The sequence below is a fragment of the Stomoxys calcitrans genome, chromosome 5 (genome assembly GCF_963082655.1).
Source record: "Stomoxys calcitrans chromosome 5, idStoCalc2.1, whole genome shotgun sequence".
NCBI classification, from domain to species: Eukaryota; Metazoa; Arthropoda; class Insecta; order Diptera; family Muscidae; genus Stomoxys; species Stomoxys calcitrans.
In genome coordinates, this window is record NC_081556.1 from 28,341,060 (window position 1) to 28,356,804 (window position 15,745).

General features: G+C 39.2%; 2 protein-coding genes across 3 annotated transcripts; one reads left to right on the plus strand and one right to left on the minus strand.

Moving 5' to 3' along the window:
- Window positions 1-453: 453 nt before the first annotated feature.
- LOC106081513 (thioredoxin-related transmembrane protein 1) lies at window positions 454-5,817 on the minus strand. Of its 2 annotated transcripts, none has more exons than XM_013243519.2 (4): window positions 5,471-5,817; window positions 2,325-2,486; window positions 2,087-2,261; window positions 454-1,916 (listed from the first exon to the last, which is right to left on the minus strand). In XM_013243519.2, the coding sequence occupies exons 1-4, from the start codon at window positions 5,635-5,637 to the stop codon at window positions 1,404-1,406; spliced, it is 1,017 nt and encodes a 338-aa protein (XP_013098973.1). In that variant the 5' UTR covers window positions 5,638-5,817; the 3' UTR covers window positions 454-1,403. The 2 variants fall into 2 exon arrangements, with proteins under 2 accessions (XP_013098973.1, XP_013098974.1); XM_013243520.2 differs by having other exon boundaries at window positions 454-1,895; window positions 5,471-5,815.
- Window positions 5,818-8,077: 2,260 nt separating this feature from the next.
- Window positions 8,078-15,359, plus strand: LOC106081503 (serine/arginine repetitive matrix protein 1). The gene is made up of 6 exons (XM_013243509.2): window positions 8,078-11,404; window positions 11,519-12,297; window positions 12,389-12,480; window positions 14,205-14,598; window positions 14,673-15,083; window positions 15,157-15,359. The coding sequence occupies exons 1-6, from the start codon at window positions 11,320-11,322 to the stop codon at window positions 15,292-15,294; spliced, it is 1,899 nt and encodes a 632-aa protein (XP_013098963.1). The 5' UTR covers window positions 8,078-11,319; the 3' UTR covers window positions 15,295-15,359.
- Window positions 15,360-15,745: the final 386 nt, after the last annotated feature.

The following is a 15,745-nucleotide window of genomic DNA, read 5'->3' on the forward strand; positions in this document are numbered from 1 at the left end:
GAGGTCATAACAGAAGTCGTCATGCAAAATTTCAGCCAAATCGGATAAGAATTGGGACCTCTGCGGCTCAAAAAGTCATATCGGGAGATCGGTTTATATGGGAGCTATGTCAGGTTTTAGGCTGATTTGCACCATCTTAAGAATTGCGCCCTCTAGAGGTAAAATACCGCTAAATTGGGCATATCGGCCACTGTGCCCATTGGATTGAAAAAAATAAATGGGTGATTGGTATCCGGACTTCATGCTGACTCCGCGATTCGCTAACACTCATGTCTTCCCCTTTTCCTCTTCTTTCTGCAGAATATACTTTTCTCCTCTCTCTCTCCTTTTTTCCATAGGCTTATTTAAATTTAAAATAATTCCACTTATATTCGATATTAAACATTTATAATCATTTATTGGATTTTTAGTTTTTTATTTAGTATATTTAGTTTTGTTTGTTTTATTTATTTGTTTGTTTATTTGTTTATGTGGTATTACAACTTATACAGTAATAAGTTAATGATGTTTATGTCTCATTGACGCTCGTACGTGTGAAATGTTCGTTCTTCTTTACAAGTCTAGATGTCTCTTCGCGATGTTTGTTAGTCTAGATGTCTCTTCGCGATGTTTGTTAGCGTTTTCTAAAAACTAAATGTATGTATGTAAAAAAAATTATTATGGACAAGAATATTGCAAAAAAAGGAAAGATTTCATATATTAAGTGGGTGGGCGAAGTAAAGAAGAATATAAAAATGAGTAGATAAACGCTAGAAAAATTATATAGAGTTAAGGTATCCTTATATATGCTTTAAATATATAAATCGTATAAAAAGATTATTAAACAGTCATTATTTAAAACAAATGGATTAACCAACGTTTGAAGCTATTACTAGATATAAGGAAAATAAATGTATATTCAATTTAAAAATTAATTTTTTTTTCCTTTCAGGCATTTCTTTATAATAAAACTATTCAAAATGAGTTTCCTCCGTTTTTCGTGTAATATTTAAAAAAAAATGCATTTCAATGTTCTGGGTTTTTAATATGGAGGTTTTGTAAACCATCACTTCCATCCTTCGTTTTGTTTTAATTTTTTTTGTTTACTTTAAATAAGGCAAAATGTTGTCTTTGCGTTTGTAGAACAGAAAAAAAGTTGCAAATTTTTAATACCGAAACAGTATAATTAATACATTCATTTTGCAGTGTTTTGTTGTTTGTTTTTGTTTTTTTTTTTTTCGTTATAATAAGTTCCTTGTTTTTTCTTACATTTTTCCTTTCAATTTAATTTTTATCTAAAATTAGAAAATAGTGTTGTGCGCATTTCGAGATTAGTTTTCACATTCTGTCTTGAATTCTACACACAAGATTTTGCAAAAACGCATTAAAGGTTAAGTGAAATTTCTTGCATCTTTACTCCAGTTCTAATCCGCTTTGCGGGGCTTACGTTTGCGCACCTCTGTGGGACTGGGTTTTTCTTCGGCTTCTTTCTTTGCTGGCGTTTGGGGTTTCTTTTCACTTTCTGGTTCCTCGGATTCACTTTGCTGTTTTTCGTCCTCCTCCTCATCTTCGGTAGAAGATCGTTCATTTTCCTCATTCTCCTCTTCATCATCGTTGTTGTCCTCTTCTTCTTCCTCCTCCTCCTCCTCTTGATCATCGGCATTGGCATCTTCATCTTCGGGGGCATCATCTTCCAGCTCATCGTTTATATCTTCAATGCCATTTTGATTTTGTCCATTCTCCTTGGATTCGGAGAAGCTTTGACGCTGATGCTTCTTGGGGGGATAAAGAAAATCAACTACACAGACCAGCATTAAGCCCAGAGCAGCGCCCACAAAAATGGTGCCAATGGCAAACAGAGCATATGAGCCCCAAGTGGGCAAGCCGTATTCTTCCTGCAGACGGCCATTGAAATCCTTAAATGAATGTTGGATATGCTGTGATTAGTATACGAAAATATTCGCAACAAAAAAAATATACAAGCACAACAAAACAATGAAGGCTGCAGTAAAAGATTTTGTGCAATTGTATCAGCCATAGAAAAAATAGTAAATGATTCATGATAACAAATATACAACTATTGGAAGAAAGCATTTGGTAAACTTACCTTCAAAGTATGTGACAATTTGAAGAAATATGACAAAACCGACATATGAATGGTATCGGGTTTCTTCCATGCTGATATAGGCTCCAATTTTGACCATTGTTTTTGTTTAACAAAGAACATAAGAGCATCACCATCACGAGATCCACGATACTGACGAAATTCGCCTTCTTTAACACTGTAAAAGATATTAAAAAGTTTTTACCACTTTACACAAAAAATATGCAAAAACAATACTCACTGATAAATTGTTGGCAAAGCTGTAACAAAGAATCTGCCACTCAATGAGGGTGAAGTGGTGACATCGATTTTCGCCACATTTACATTGATTTCGGCAGCAGTAGAGGCAAAACGTTCCCAAGTTGGAGCTAAATTCTTACAAGCAGGACACCAAGGAGCATAGCTACAAGAAAGATATGAATATTTATTAAAAAAAAAAAAAAACTTTTGCAAATATTAATTTTAAATAATAATTTAGACGTAGGTTGAAGCCCAGGCGACTAATGAACTTAATGGCTATACGCTTAGTTCCGACATCATAACAATCGCTTGCTTTAAACCAGGCGGATAAATAAATCGCAGGCAGCAGAACTCGCACATGGGCGTCATGGGATTCGTCTCTCTATTCAAAGTGGCCTTAATATTCCTTTATTTATTAAAGCAGTGGAGGCAACCGTGACAAAGAGGTTAGCATATCCGCTTATGACGCTTTAAACCAATTTCCGACCCTACAAAGTATATATATCTCGGATCGTCGTAAAATTCTAAGACGATTTAAAGATGTCCGTCTGTTGTTATCACTCTAGAGCCTTCAAAAATTGAGATATTGAGCTGAAATTTGGCACAGATACGTCTTTTTGATGCACGCTGGTTAAGTTTTTGAACGGGCCAAACGATTTTCCGATAAAGGGTCTAATGCCCATAAAAACTTTATTTTTCATCCGATTTTGCTGAAATTTGAAACAGTGAGTAGCTTCCCGGCAACTGACCCAAATATGGTTCAGATCGGTCCATATTTAGATATAGCTGCCATATAGACCGATCTGCCGATAAAGGTCGGTTATTTTAAGCCTCCCGACATCTGACCTAAATATGGTTCAGACCGGCTATTTTTACACATAGCTGCCATATAGACCGATCTCCCGATAAAGGGTCTGAAGGCCATAAAAGCTTTATTTTTTTATCCGATTTCGCTGAAATTTGGAATAGTGCGCAGTTTTAAGTCTCCAACATCCGACCGAAATATAGTACAGATCGGACTATATTTAAATATAGCTGTCATATAGACCGATCTGCCGATAAAGGGTATGAAGCCCATAAAAGCTTTATTTTTTTAACCGATTTCGCTAAAACTTGAAACGGTGAGTTATTGTTAGTCTCCCAACATCCGACCGAAATAGGGTACAGATTGGAGTATATTTAGATATAGCTGTCATATAGACCGATCTGCCGATAAAAAGTATGAAGTCCATAAAAGCTTTATTTTTTAACCGATTTCGCTAAAATTTTAAAAGGTGAGTAATTTTTAGCGTCCTGACACCTGACTTAAATATTGTTCAGATCGGCTTATATCTAGATATAGCTAATATATAGACCGATCTGCCGATAAGGATCTGAAGCCAATAAAAACGTTATTTATTAACCGATTTCGCTGAAATTTGTAACAGTGAGTTTTTCTGAGCCTCACAATATCCGACCTTAATATGGTTCAGATCAGTTTATAATTGGATTTGTCTACCAAAAAGAGCAATATCTTGTTCTACAAAATTGAATAGTGACATATATATTAGACCACTCAATGTCCGTGCCGAATTTGGGTGCTTAAGTTATCCAATTCTCACCTGATTGCGACGAAATGGGGTTAACATATATACCCGAGATGGTGGGTATGCAAAGTTCGGCCCGGCCGAACTTAATGCCTTTTTACTTGTTTTTATTGAAGTAGTGGGAGGTAACCGTGGCAAAGAGGTTATCATATCCGCCTATGACATGGCAGGCTACCTCACTAATATCGCCAGCATTAGGAGGATATAACCACCTCTGAATGATGTTCTCGCCAGGATTCGAACCTAGGTGCTCTGCTTCATAGGCGGGCATGCTAACCTCTGCGCTACGGTGGACTACTTTCAAGCGGTATCGCTAAATCGGACAACACTCGATAAGAGAAATTTCTCCTCTGCTTCATGGACAAATTAGTAATTCTTGCAGCATTGCAACTTAGTTGCCGGTGGTGACTTTTCTTGTTGCCACATTTGCATGGAGTTGGCCATCCACGTTAAGCTCTTATAGGCTAGCAAGCATGTTCCGGTCTGTACGACCGAACGCCACGGGAACATGATGGCCATTGGTTATTTAAAGGCTACAATAACTCGCCCTGTCGTATAGATCATCGTAGGCACTCAGTATTTAAGCAAAGGCCGGTGCCACACGGCCTCTCACTGAGACTCTCCGCTTGATAGCGCTGATTTTCCGCGACTACCGTTGCAGCTACTCTATATGGAGCATTCCACTATCCGCAACCTGTAGACGCGCCCGGTAGCTCGCAGTTAAGCTGTCCGTGACAGCAAAGAACACCACACAGAACGGACCTAAATGTTCCAGCCTGTGTGATGCTCACAGCTATCCCGTGCCGGAATGCGTTCATCGTCATTGGCGGAAGTGTTAACATCTGCGCTAAGGTGGCCTGTTCTCTAAGCGGTGTGGCTAATTTGGACAACACTGGTTGATAAGCATCGCACGGGTTGGGTCTTTTGAACTCCGATTTGTGTGGTTCATCATGAAAAGCTCAATCGACAGTTACTGCGCGCGACCAAAATTTGCCCGGCACGAGATAACTATGAGCATCACACAGGTTGCAAGTTTGAGCTCTGATTTGTGTGGTGATTATCGTTATCACGAGAAGCTCAGCTGAGTGCTACTGGGCACATCCACGGGATACTCATATTGAAATGCTTCGTATACGTATAAAAAATTATAAAAAAAATATGTATAAGGTTTTAAAGGAAAATTGGCTTGTCAAGTCAGAAATTTTTTAAAGCTTAAAAATATTTCTCAATATCTTAACAAACAAATCGAGAACACATCCCAATGAATAAAGTAAGTCGCAATTTATTAAAAAAAAAAAACTAAAAGCAATTTCATCATTTCTTATCCGAAAGTAATTGTGATGCTAAACCATCAATTTCAGGACCTCCCCGAAGAACACGCAATCGTAGCAAATATCTTGCCTAAAAAAAGAGGAGCTTGTTTTTATGCAACGATTAGGATTAGCTATTTGGCAACTCTAAACGTGATCTGCTGCTTGACAAAATCACATGCCATTGTTTGATTTTCATTTATGTTTTAATTTACACAATTGTGCATATATTTTCTTTACATTTCACTTACAATTCAACCATCCACTCCCCCTGCAGCATCAGACGCCAATTATCCTCATTTAAATCAATTAATTGCTTTGTTTTTTGCACTGTCTGCTCTGCTGCAGCAGCAAAGCCGAGAATAAGAACCGTGGCCAAAAACGCCCAACAGCGGTGATTGACTGCAATTTTTTGCATTTTACTTTTTGGTGTCCGCTGACTTTAACGTTCACCTCTTTTCGTTGAATCTCCGCTAAGCTTTTAGAGGGAAATTTTACAAATTTTTGGCCAGACCGGCTTCTTTTTCACTAATTAACTAATTAATAGAAAGAAATTGTGACGTTTATGGGAAAAATTATGACGAACGAATAGTGATTTATTTAATGCGAAATCGTTTTCCTTTTATAGTGATATCGATTATTCTTTTTATTTATCGATAACTCAAGATTAATGTTAAGTTTTTATCGATTGATTTTTATGTGCAGAAACTTCAACCCTGGCGTCTGTTTGAAAGAAACTTTTAAAGCGCAATATAAACCTCTGGCGGAATTTTCGTTACTATAAGAAATGCATTGGTATATTCTAAACCAAATTTTCGTTGCCGCTAGCAGGTACGCAGCTCAAATTAAATTTTCTACGTGTAACTAACTATTAAATTGGTGAAGTTTTTCTTGCAACTACGCATGAAAATGTACATTTTAATAGCTCAATGCAACATGAAATAAAGTTATTTGCAAATAAAAACGATTAATTACAGCACATTTGTACTTTATTAGCCAAAAACGATTAAAATTCGACCAAAATTATAAATCGATGTTTTTCGCCATCTTGTATTCTACGCAACTATTTTACCGCTACCGTTAACGAAAATTTCTCTTGCAGGTACGCAGCTCAAATGAAATTTTCTTTGCGTAACAAGGTGACATACATAAAAATATACATTTTCATTCGTAGTTGGAAGAAAAAAATTCTTCAATGCCTATTATCATTGAAGAATTTTTTTCTTGTAACTACGAATGAAAATGTATATTTTAATAGCTACATAACATAGAGGTATTTGCAAATATAAACGATAAATTACAGATATATATTTTAGTAGCCAAAAACGATTAAAATTCGGGAAAAATTATAAATCGATATTTGTCGCCATCTTGTATTCTATACAGCTATTTTTCAGTGGCGAAAAAATGTCTTAGGTGCAACCGAAAATTTCGAAGCACTTACGTGTGCTTTAGCAATCAGATTTATGTGTGGAACACGGATCTAATAAAACATCTGTTTAAGATTTTAGAATACAATCACAGCTGTGCTAATAAGCATTTGACATTTAGATTTATTGCAAAATCAAAAAATAATAAAAAAAAATTTACTCAGCTGTTCGCATGCCTTACCTTTTAAGTGCATCCTGACGTGAAGTAGTGCTTTTAGACGTCAAAATCGGGAATGGAGTTAAGCAAAGCAATCAGCTGACATACATTTTTTTTAATTTTTGGCAGTACTTGGCATTGAGGATATCAGCTTGTTCTCTTATTTTATTCTTTCTTTGTTTACGTTTTCTCCTATTTGATGACTCGGATTTGCCATCTGTGGATGCTTATGTTCGCAATCTGGTAGAGTCCAAATGAATACCCATGTACTAACGACCACAACTTTGAGTAATCACAAGTAAAGCTGATTAATCGAAAGTCGATTAATAGATTCCTGGTATACAGAATAATTTTTTTCTTTGTCGTTTTTTCCTCGTATCGCATAATCTGTGGATAATAAAAATCATTAAAAATATTTAATATTTAAAAAAAAACTACAACTGCATAAACAATAAACATTAGAAAAAAATGTAAGCATTATTTTTAAATGGTTTAATGATTTAGAACAGCAAATTAAAAAATAAAACTTCTCGAGTTGGTGTTAAAGAACAAAAGATGTGTTACGTTTGTAAAAAATTTATGTTCCAAGACAAATTACACCTCCTATTGGGAGATAAAATAAAAATCGGTATATAAATCCATGTGATTGTGGTTATATAAATAACCCTGTACAATTGAATGAATAAAAATCTCGGGAGGTTAATGCAGCTCGACGCAGCCGGCTTGATGATGACGCTAGCAGAAGAACGTGTGGAAACAAGATTTTATGAAGAATGTTTGTTGTTGTAATAACTAACTAACTCGGAGTTAATGTCGACATGCATACATACTATGTACATTTTTGCCAAGAACCGCTTTCATTTTGAACATGGCCTACGATTTACAAATCGTTTTTTACTCAGTGCTTGGGTGGGCATAGAAAAATGTATATGATTCAAAATGTTGGATAACGCGTAAGCCACCCATCAGTGGCGAACGAAAAAAACTGTATCATATCTACCTAGAACAAGAAAAAGACATTTTCAATTCGACCTCAATAACAATGAGTCGGCTGGCTGGCACTCTCGCTTGTGTTCAGCAATCGCGTTTCGCCGTGTATAAATTGATCGAACGTTTCGATTACTGTGTGGTTACAAATGGATATGAGTATTCTCTTTCATTGTTTATATTATTTAATTCATTATGATCAATTTGATTTACCAATTATTTAAAAAGTTTAACGACAAGCTGTTGGTGTATATCATTCTGAACAAGATGGGAGGAGAAGATGTAAGGTTTTTTGTGCCTTACTGCTATTAAATGTGGCTTAGAAATGGTCTACTGCTGGTACTTATTGTAGTGCATGATAGAATATAGTAAGGACACGGGGGGGTAGTAGTGTTGATTATAATAGGGGTTAGGGGTGTTGTTGTTGTAACAGTGTGTTGTACATTGAGGGGATAGCCCTTGCCGATGAAGGACTCCATCGGGTCAATGCGGTCCGAACAATCGGCTGCCATGGGATTGAGGGTTAGGAAATAATAAGGGTTAAAATAGGGTTTAGATCGATAACACACATACGTGTTTTCTTTGATTTGATGATATTGAGTAGTTGTGATAATGATACATACACACATACATACGTGATCATGTGTGCATTTGACAATCAACTCTGCAGCCATGAGAAAAGTGTGCAAAAGAAACAACGTCCTTCACGCCCTAAAAAGCTTTGTAGAGAACAGAGAGGTTTTTAAGTAATTTAACTGTATTACTTCTCATTATTGTCAATATGTCATTTTATACCATAAGCGAAGTTAAGATACTAGACAATTATTGTGTTATACTAAATCCGCAACAAACAGCGTCACCGGCTACTATTGCAGATGAAGTATGAGCCCGCCATTGCGGCTACGAGACTTAAGGCAATGATAGGACTAGGTCGTACCTTCGCGACATAATCGAGGTATCGACGGAAAACTTGTAGGGAATGGAAGAGATTTCCGATCGGATACCTGTGAGGACATTTGAAGCCGAGGGCAATGCCAACAGTACAGTTTTGTATTGACGAAACTCTGGTTTTGCCATCTGGAAGTTCATGCTCCACGGACGGATCAAAACTAGAGGACAGAGTGGGTCTAGAAGCATACATTGAGGACTTAGGGACCGTATTGTTGAAAGACTACCTACCATAACAGCGTCATTGCGATTGCGGAGATCTAAGCGATCATAGAATGCATGAGGTTGTTGATGTTGTACCCACATTAGCATGTAGAGGTGGCGATCCTTGTCAAGGTCTTTTAGATGAGCAAGCTCTTTTTGCGGGAACATGATGACCCTTGGTTATTTAAAGGCGCCAGTAAATGGACTTGTCATACCGAGAATCATAGGCACTTAGTATTTAAGCAATAGCCGGTGCTACCCGGCCTCTCACTGAGACTCTCCACTCGATATGCGTAACCTGTGAACGCGCCCTCGCCCGTTAGCTGCCAGCTAAGCTTCAAGTGATAACTAAGAACACCACACAGATTGGAGCTCAAAGTTCCAGCCTGTTTGGTGCTCATAGTTATAGCGTCCCGGTCATGAATGAGGTGGTATGGTATTAAAGCGAGAACGTCGAGTGTGCACATCTGTACGGACAGTAAACTGGTCATCAGTGAGGCAGCCACTGCGGCTATGAGACTTAAGGCGATGGAAGAATGGATTAAGGATGGGAGCAGACCATATCATCGCGGTAAAATTGAGGCGACGATAGGAAACCTGAAAGGAAGGGAAGAGGTTTCCGATCGGATACCCGATACGACACTTGAGGTCGAGAGCGAGTCACTGCTGCCAGCGGTACAGTCTTTGAACTGAAAGTACCCTAGTATTGCCAACTGGAAGATCATGTTACACGGATGAATCAAAGCTAGAGGACAGAGTAGGCCTGCGGGTCTACATTAAGAATCCAAGGATTGAGATCTTTTTAGACTGCCTGAGCGTAATTCGTTCCTGCAGGCGGAGACTCGGTCGATCACGGAACGCTTGATGTGGTTGTTGTTGTAGCAGTGTGTTATACACTGAGGCCCTTGCCGATGAAGGAATCCATCGGGTCAATCCGGTACGTACAAGGACTGAGATCTTTTTAGACTGCCTGAGCGTAATTCGCTCCTGCAGGCGGAGACTCGGTCGATCACGGAACGCTTGATGTGGTTGTTGTTGTAGCAGTGTGTTATACACTGAGGCCCTTGCCGATGAAGGAATCCATCGGGTCAATCCGGTACGTACAACCGGCTCGCAGCTAAGCTTCTCGTGGCAGCAATGAACACAACACAGATCAGACCTCAATGTTCCAGCCTTTGTGGTGCTCTGCTGATCTCACGCATAGGCCGGGAAATTTGGTCTCATGACGGATATTCGACCAACTGGGGTAAAGCTGACGGCTGCTGCCGTGATGATTGGGCGGAAAACCTTTTCTGTACTGCAAACTTTCTATAGTAATGATAAAGTTTTCTTAGAAGTTTCCAAATTTTTGTCTTTGGGCCTACTAAGAGAATGTGGTTTATCGACTAAGATGTTAGCTACGAAATGTTTTATTATTGTGTATTTTTATTGTGCCAAAAATATTTTTCTGTTAATTTCAATGTTTTATGTTTCAAATGTTAAAAAATTGTTGAAGAGTATATCCTAATCTTTTAACCACACAATTCGTGAGTTGCGTTTGTTTTGATCATGAAGAATAAGAACTGTATGTGTATACTAATTGTCGCGGCCGGGTAGACATTTCGTCGGGTGTCTGTAAAAGGATAAACAGAACATTGTTTATACGTATCGGTATGTCCAAGAATTCCGTGCACAATTCATGGCAAGTGATTTGTTAACGCGAGTTGTAAGCAAGAATGTAAGATACAAAAAGCTTAAAACAAAATTGGCTTTAAAAATATGCCTGTTCTTAAAAAAATGACAAATTTAAATAAAAAAAAAAAAAATATGAAAATTATACACAAATATACATCATCTAGGAATAATCATCGCTCATACATTTCATAATACATCAGCTAAAGAGGAATAACTGCTAATACACCTGTCCACACCTACAATAAATTTAAAGTGGTAGAGGAGAATAAAAGGAAAATGGCTGGCTCCCCCCCCTTCGCCCCAATCGAAACACATGGCAATGAAAAATATTTTTAACTAAAATATTTGTAATAAATAATTAAAACAAAACAAAAAAAATCAAAAATTCTTAAAAATTGAATCTAATTATGTGATCTGTATGTTTTTGCAGCTTCTTTATACTTAAAAATTAATCGTTAATCAAAAAAAGTGCAATTTATATGAAAAGCAAATTATAAGCAAATCTACTTAACGGCGCGTTTACATATCGAATACATACATACGTATATGTATGTGTGTCAAGCCGTCGTCGGTCGTCGTGTACTGCTAATATCATTTCTCTCTGTGTAGCAAAGCATTTATCGATATAACGAACGAACGTGTGTAGTAGTTGTTTGTGGTCTGTGGCCGTCTTTGGTTGCAATCGCAACACACGAACGCAATGTCGTCGTCAAGTTCGCGTCGTCGCATGGAAATGAATTCAAAACTACACATGGATCGTCAGCCGATTGTTACCAGAATAAATGGTTTGTTTGTTTGTTGCTTTTTGTTATTGCTCACTTTGCTTTATGCGCTAATGAACTTCATTTTTGGTTTTCGTTTTTTCTTTCTTTTTTTCTGTCTTTCTTTGTCACCTGCAGATCCTTCTTTGCCTGCTGGAAAACGTAGGGAAATAGATAATGTCATGAAGAAGGCACGTGCCAATAACACCAACGACTATTGGGATAAGAAACTATTGGAAGTGGAGGAGAAGGACCCCAATCGTTGGCGCCATACCGGCTATAAGAAAATGTACATTCAAGGTGAAAGCAGCTCGGGTGAAAGTGATCGCGAAGGAGGTGGTGGTGGTGGCGGTAGTGCTGCGGGTGGAGGCGGCAGCAATGGCAACGGTTATCGTGGCGGTTATGGCTCTTCGGCAGGAGCTCCAGCTCCCTTATCCGGTCGTTACGGTCGATCTCGCTCTCGTTCGCCGCGTTCATGCAGTCGGACGCATATGCGTAAAACGCCTCCTCAATCGCCCATGCGTCGTAGGTCGCCTCCACCACCGCCCCGTGAAAGAGAAATGGATCGCATAAGTCGTCGTGGTGTTTCCCCACGTTCCTCCATGGATCGCGATAGGGGTCGTCCGCGTTCACCACCTTATCGTGGAGGTGGTCCGCCGCGTTCACCCTCCGAAATGGGTAGTCGTCGTCCAATGGGGGGAAGACCGCGTTCCCCCCCGGAACCGCCTATGCGTCGTCGTAATTCGCGATCTCCTATCGAGAGACGTCGTGGTTCGCCGCCGAACATAAGCGCCAGTAGCCGTAGACGCACGCCACCACCACCAATATTGGGTCGTAACAGTGATATGCCATCAAAAAATAGAGGACAAGTGCCTTTGCCTCGTTCAAAAAGGCCGCCATCTCCACCGCCGCCTAGGGTAATTATTTATTTGCTACATACATCACATCGATGGAAATACAATTTTGGTTTTAATGTCTATGTTCTTTATTCTAATTCTCTTCCCTTAGAATTCTTGTCGCTCGCGTACTAACAGCTCAGTTAGCAGTTGTTCGGATGATTCGTGTTCGGTTTGTTCACCCAGCCATCGTCATAGATCACGGTAAGTTTACTTTTTGAGATATTTATTAGGGATCTTATGATAGAAATTACCAAACTTTTTAGAGGTTAGATCCCGGACCTTCTGTGAATCTTTTGCAATCAACCCACAGTCTTCAAAACTAAAGTATTTGGCTGAGATATGATATAAATCAGTCAACCATGGGATGTTGGCGTAAATGCTATGCTAATCTAGTCCGTAGGTGGTACCGCGTATATATGTATATATTCTCGGTCGTCTGCAGATTTCGTTTGCAAAGTACATAACTCTTTCGTCATTCTAGACTACATACTTTACTTTAATTGGCTATGACAGAACATTTGTTCCACTAGCCGATTAAAGTATAGCGTTCCAAGCGCCTCGATCTTCTGCGCTTATTTTATAATCTCTGACACCAAGTTTCGAGGTGTCTCCCACCACTTGATTTTTCCATCGGGCCTTTGGTTGTATAGAACCGTGTTTGTCTTCAAAATACTTCTTTGCTTGAGCTTTTTCATCCATTCTGATAACTTGACTTAGCCTTAGCAGCCGTTGTATCTGTACTTGACACATTCCGTCTTGTCTCCTTTCTTGTGTACGGGACAAAGTATGCTGAGGCTCCAATCGTCGGCTATGTGTTCTTCTAGCCAGATTGCGCAGACAAGCTAATGCATAGGCCTTATCATCGTGTCGCCTCCGGTCTTAAATAGTTCAGCGGGTAACCCGTCGGCTACTGCTGCCTTGTTGCTCTAAGTCGGGTCACTGCTACTTGGACCTCATTCTGACTAGGCGGTAAACATTCCATACCATCATCAGGGATAGTTTCTGCGGTATCCCCTTCACCTCCATTGTCGGACACTAGCAGTTGGGTAAAATGATTTTTCCATTTCTTCAGCAGGCTATCTGTTTCAGTTACCAGATTTCCTCTGAGGGATGATGTGCCTGTACCAAAGGGATGATGTGCCTGAGGGAGGATGTATATGTACCAAAGCCATCGTGTTGATTCTTTGGTAGATTCCGGACTTCATTCTGACTCAATTCGCTCACACTCACGTTTTGCCATTTCCTTTTTCATTCTGCGGAATGAAGTTTTTCCTCTCACTTTCTCCCGATACCTCTCCTTTATTGTTACTGATTGCGGGGTTGCTCATTTTTAGCTTCAGTAGCATCTCGACACATTCTTGGTCGTACCATGAGTTTCTTGGGGGAGGCTTCCGGTACCCAAGTACGGATTTTGTTCCCTGAATCTGTTGTATTATCCTTACGTTGCCTTTTTTCTCCACCGCAGTCCACCAAACTACTGAGGCGTAAGCAATTATTGGTTTTATCACGTTCCTTTAGAGCCAGTGGACTATCCTCGGCACCATTTCGAGCCTACGGCCTATGTCTACATATTGTCCAACATCTATAAGCCTACTCAGTATTGGAAGTGTAACATTGAGGAGCACTTCCAAAACAGTTTCCTGTCCAAAATCAATCCTAAGTATTTGATTTTTTCACATATCGAAATCGATCTGTTGAGGAAACGTGGTGCTTCAAATTGTCTCACCTTTGTCTTCCTGGTGAACAGGCATATTTCAGTCTTCTCTGGGTTAATATTGAGACCCCTAGGTCTAGCCCAGTCGTATACCATCTGCAAGGTATTTTCAGTCCTTCTGTATAGCTGGTTCGGATCAGCTTTAATATGAAAAACCATAAAATTAAAAGTCTTTATGATGCAAACAATTTCTGTTCTATTTCTTCTACAGTTCTATGGATATGCATCGTCCTCCACGTGGAGGTCCTCGTTCACCGCCGCCAAAGTCATCGTCTTCGCGTTCATTGCAATATCACCGTGGAGCACCTCCACCTTCGTCGTCATCATCAGCTTCAGGAGGTGTGCGTATGCCAACGGTTCGCCCAACTTCTCCACCACCACGTGCTTCGGAAATGGACAAATATCAAAGAGCCGAAATGAATGTGCGTCGCATTAGCCGTCAGCGCAGCATAGAAGGACATGCCAACGATGGCCCGGTTAAAGTAACACGACCAAGTCGCCATTCGCCACTAGAAGATCCGCGTTTGAAAAATCGTCCTCCAGAGCCACCAGAACCCACACCGGCAACAGTGGTGCCAGCCAAAAAGAAGAAAAAGGAGAAGGAGGTATGTTACAAATGCAATCAAAATTAATGGGATAAATCAAACAACTAATGGTTTTGTGACTTTTCCCTTTTCAGTTACGCACCCGCATCAAAATCGAAGGCGAGAAACGTAAAAAGCATTCTTCATCGGAATCTGATGATTCGGGCGGTTCGGATTCGGATGAGACGCCTTTGCCCACGTTTACGGCAACTACGCGTTTAACGTTATCGGAACGTTTCGGTAAGATGGCCCAATGGTCTATTGATCGCAGCAATATGGAAAATATGCGCATTACCAAGGATTCTGCTGGTGGCGCCTTAAAGGTAATGATTGAGGAAGGCCTAGAATCACCGCCGCGTCGTTATTCGTATTCCCCAGCTCCGGTGGGTCATTTCCCCGAAGAACTGGCCACAACTGCGCCGTCGGGCATGTTGTCTTGGGATGATGTTCGCGTACGCTATGATTATTACAAATCGCGTGGATATTTGAGAGATTTAGATTTAAAAGTAAGTTTTGGCTTTTCTTTTCGTAATGAGTAAACAAATAACCCATTTTAAATATTTTTTGTACTAATTTTAGGATTACATCAAATGGGAAGAGTGGTGGTATAAATATCAAGAATGGCTTAAGCAGGAGCGTTACTATGAATATTGGGAACGCCAACAATTGGCCAGACGCCGACGCAAAAAGCTACCCATAACGCAGAGACTCAATTAGTGGAATATGTTTGAGTGACTGAAAGCATCTACATTTGAAAATTAAATTTCAATTTGTACATCATATACATCAGCATTTTATCATCTTAGTCACATGTAGGTACAAACATTCTCCCTTAAGGCCTTCTTTGACCCCCCTTACAGAAGCGGGAACTGTTGGAAATGCTAAGCCTGCAGATTGTAATCATATCTGCCCCTATGGTAGAGACCCCACCCTCATTGTTTTCGGTACATTTTGAATGTATGAAACAAACTAATAATTAATTACATTTAAATATTATTTTAGATTTTTTTTTAATTATAGTTTTCATTGAGACATATTACATTTTTAGAATATTAATGATTAATTTTCTGATTAGAATCATGAAAATTTTTCCTTTTATAGCGATAACATTAAAATATATTTTTTTTTAACATAACAGCATTGTAAGTTAAAAACAAGAAAATACAAA

Excerpts from the sequence above, each read along its gene's own strand:
- LOC106081503 (XM_013243509.2), top strand. The coding sequence starts at position 11,320 with ATGTCGTCGTCAAGTTCGCGTCGTCGCATGGAAATGAATTCAAAACTA. Across the intron at positions 14,599-14,672 it reads AGAAGAAAAAGGAGAAGGAG|TTACGCACCCGCATCAAAAT; the intron begins GTATGTTACAAA and ends TTCCCTTTTCAG. Across the intron at positions 15,084-15,156 it reads TGAGAGATTTAGATTTAAAA|GATTACATCAAATGGGAAGA; the intron begins GTAAGTTTTGGC and ends TACTAATTTTAG.
- LOC106081513 (XM_013243519.2), bottom strand. The coding sequence starts at position 5,637 with ATGCAAAAAATTGCAGTCAATCACCGCTGTTGGGCGTTTTTGGCCACG. Across the intron at positions 2,487-5,470 it reads GGGGAGTGGATGGTTGAATT|CTATGCTCCTTGGTGTCCTG; the intron begins GTAAGTGAAATG and ends TCTTTCTTGTAG. Across the intron at positions 2,262-2,324 it reads GCTTTGCCAACAATTTATCA|TGTTAAAGAAGGCGAATTTC; the intron begins GTGAGTATTGTT and ends TATCTTTTACAG.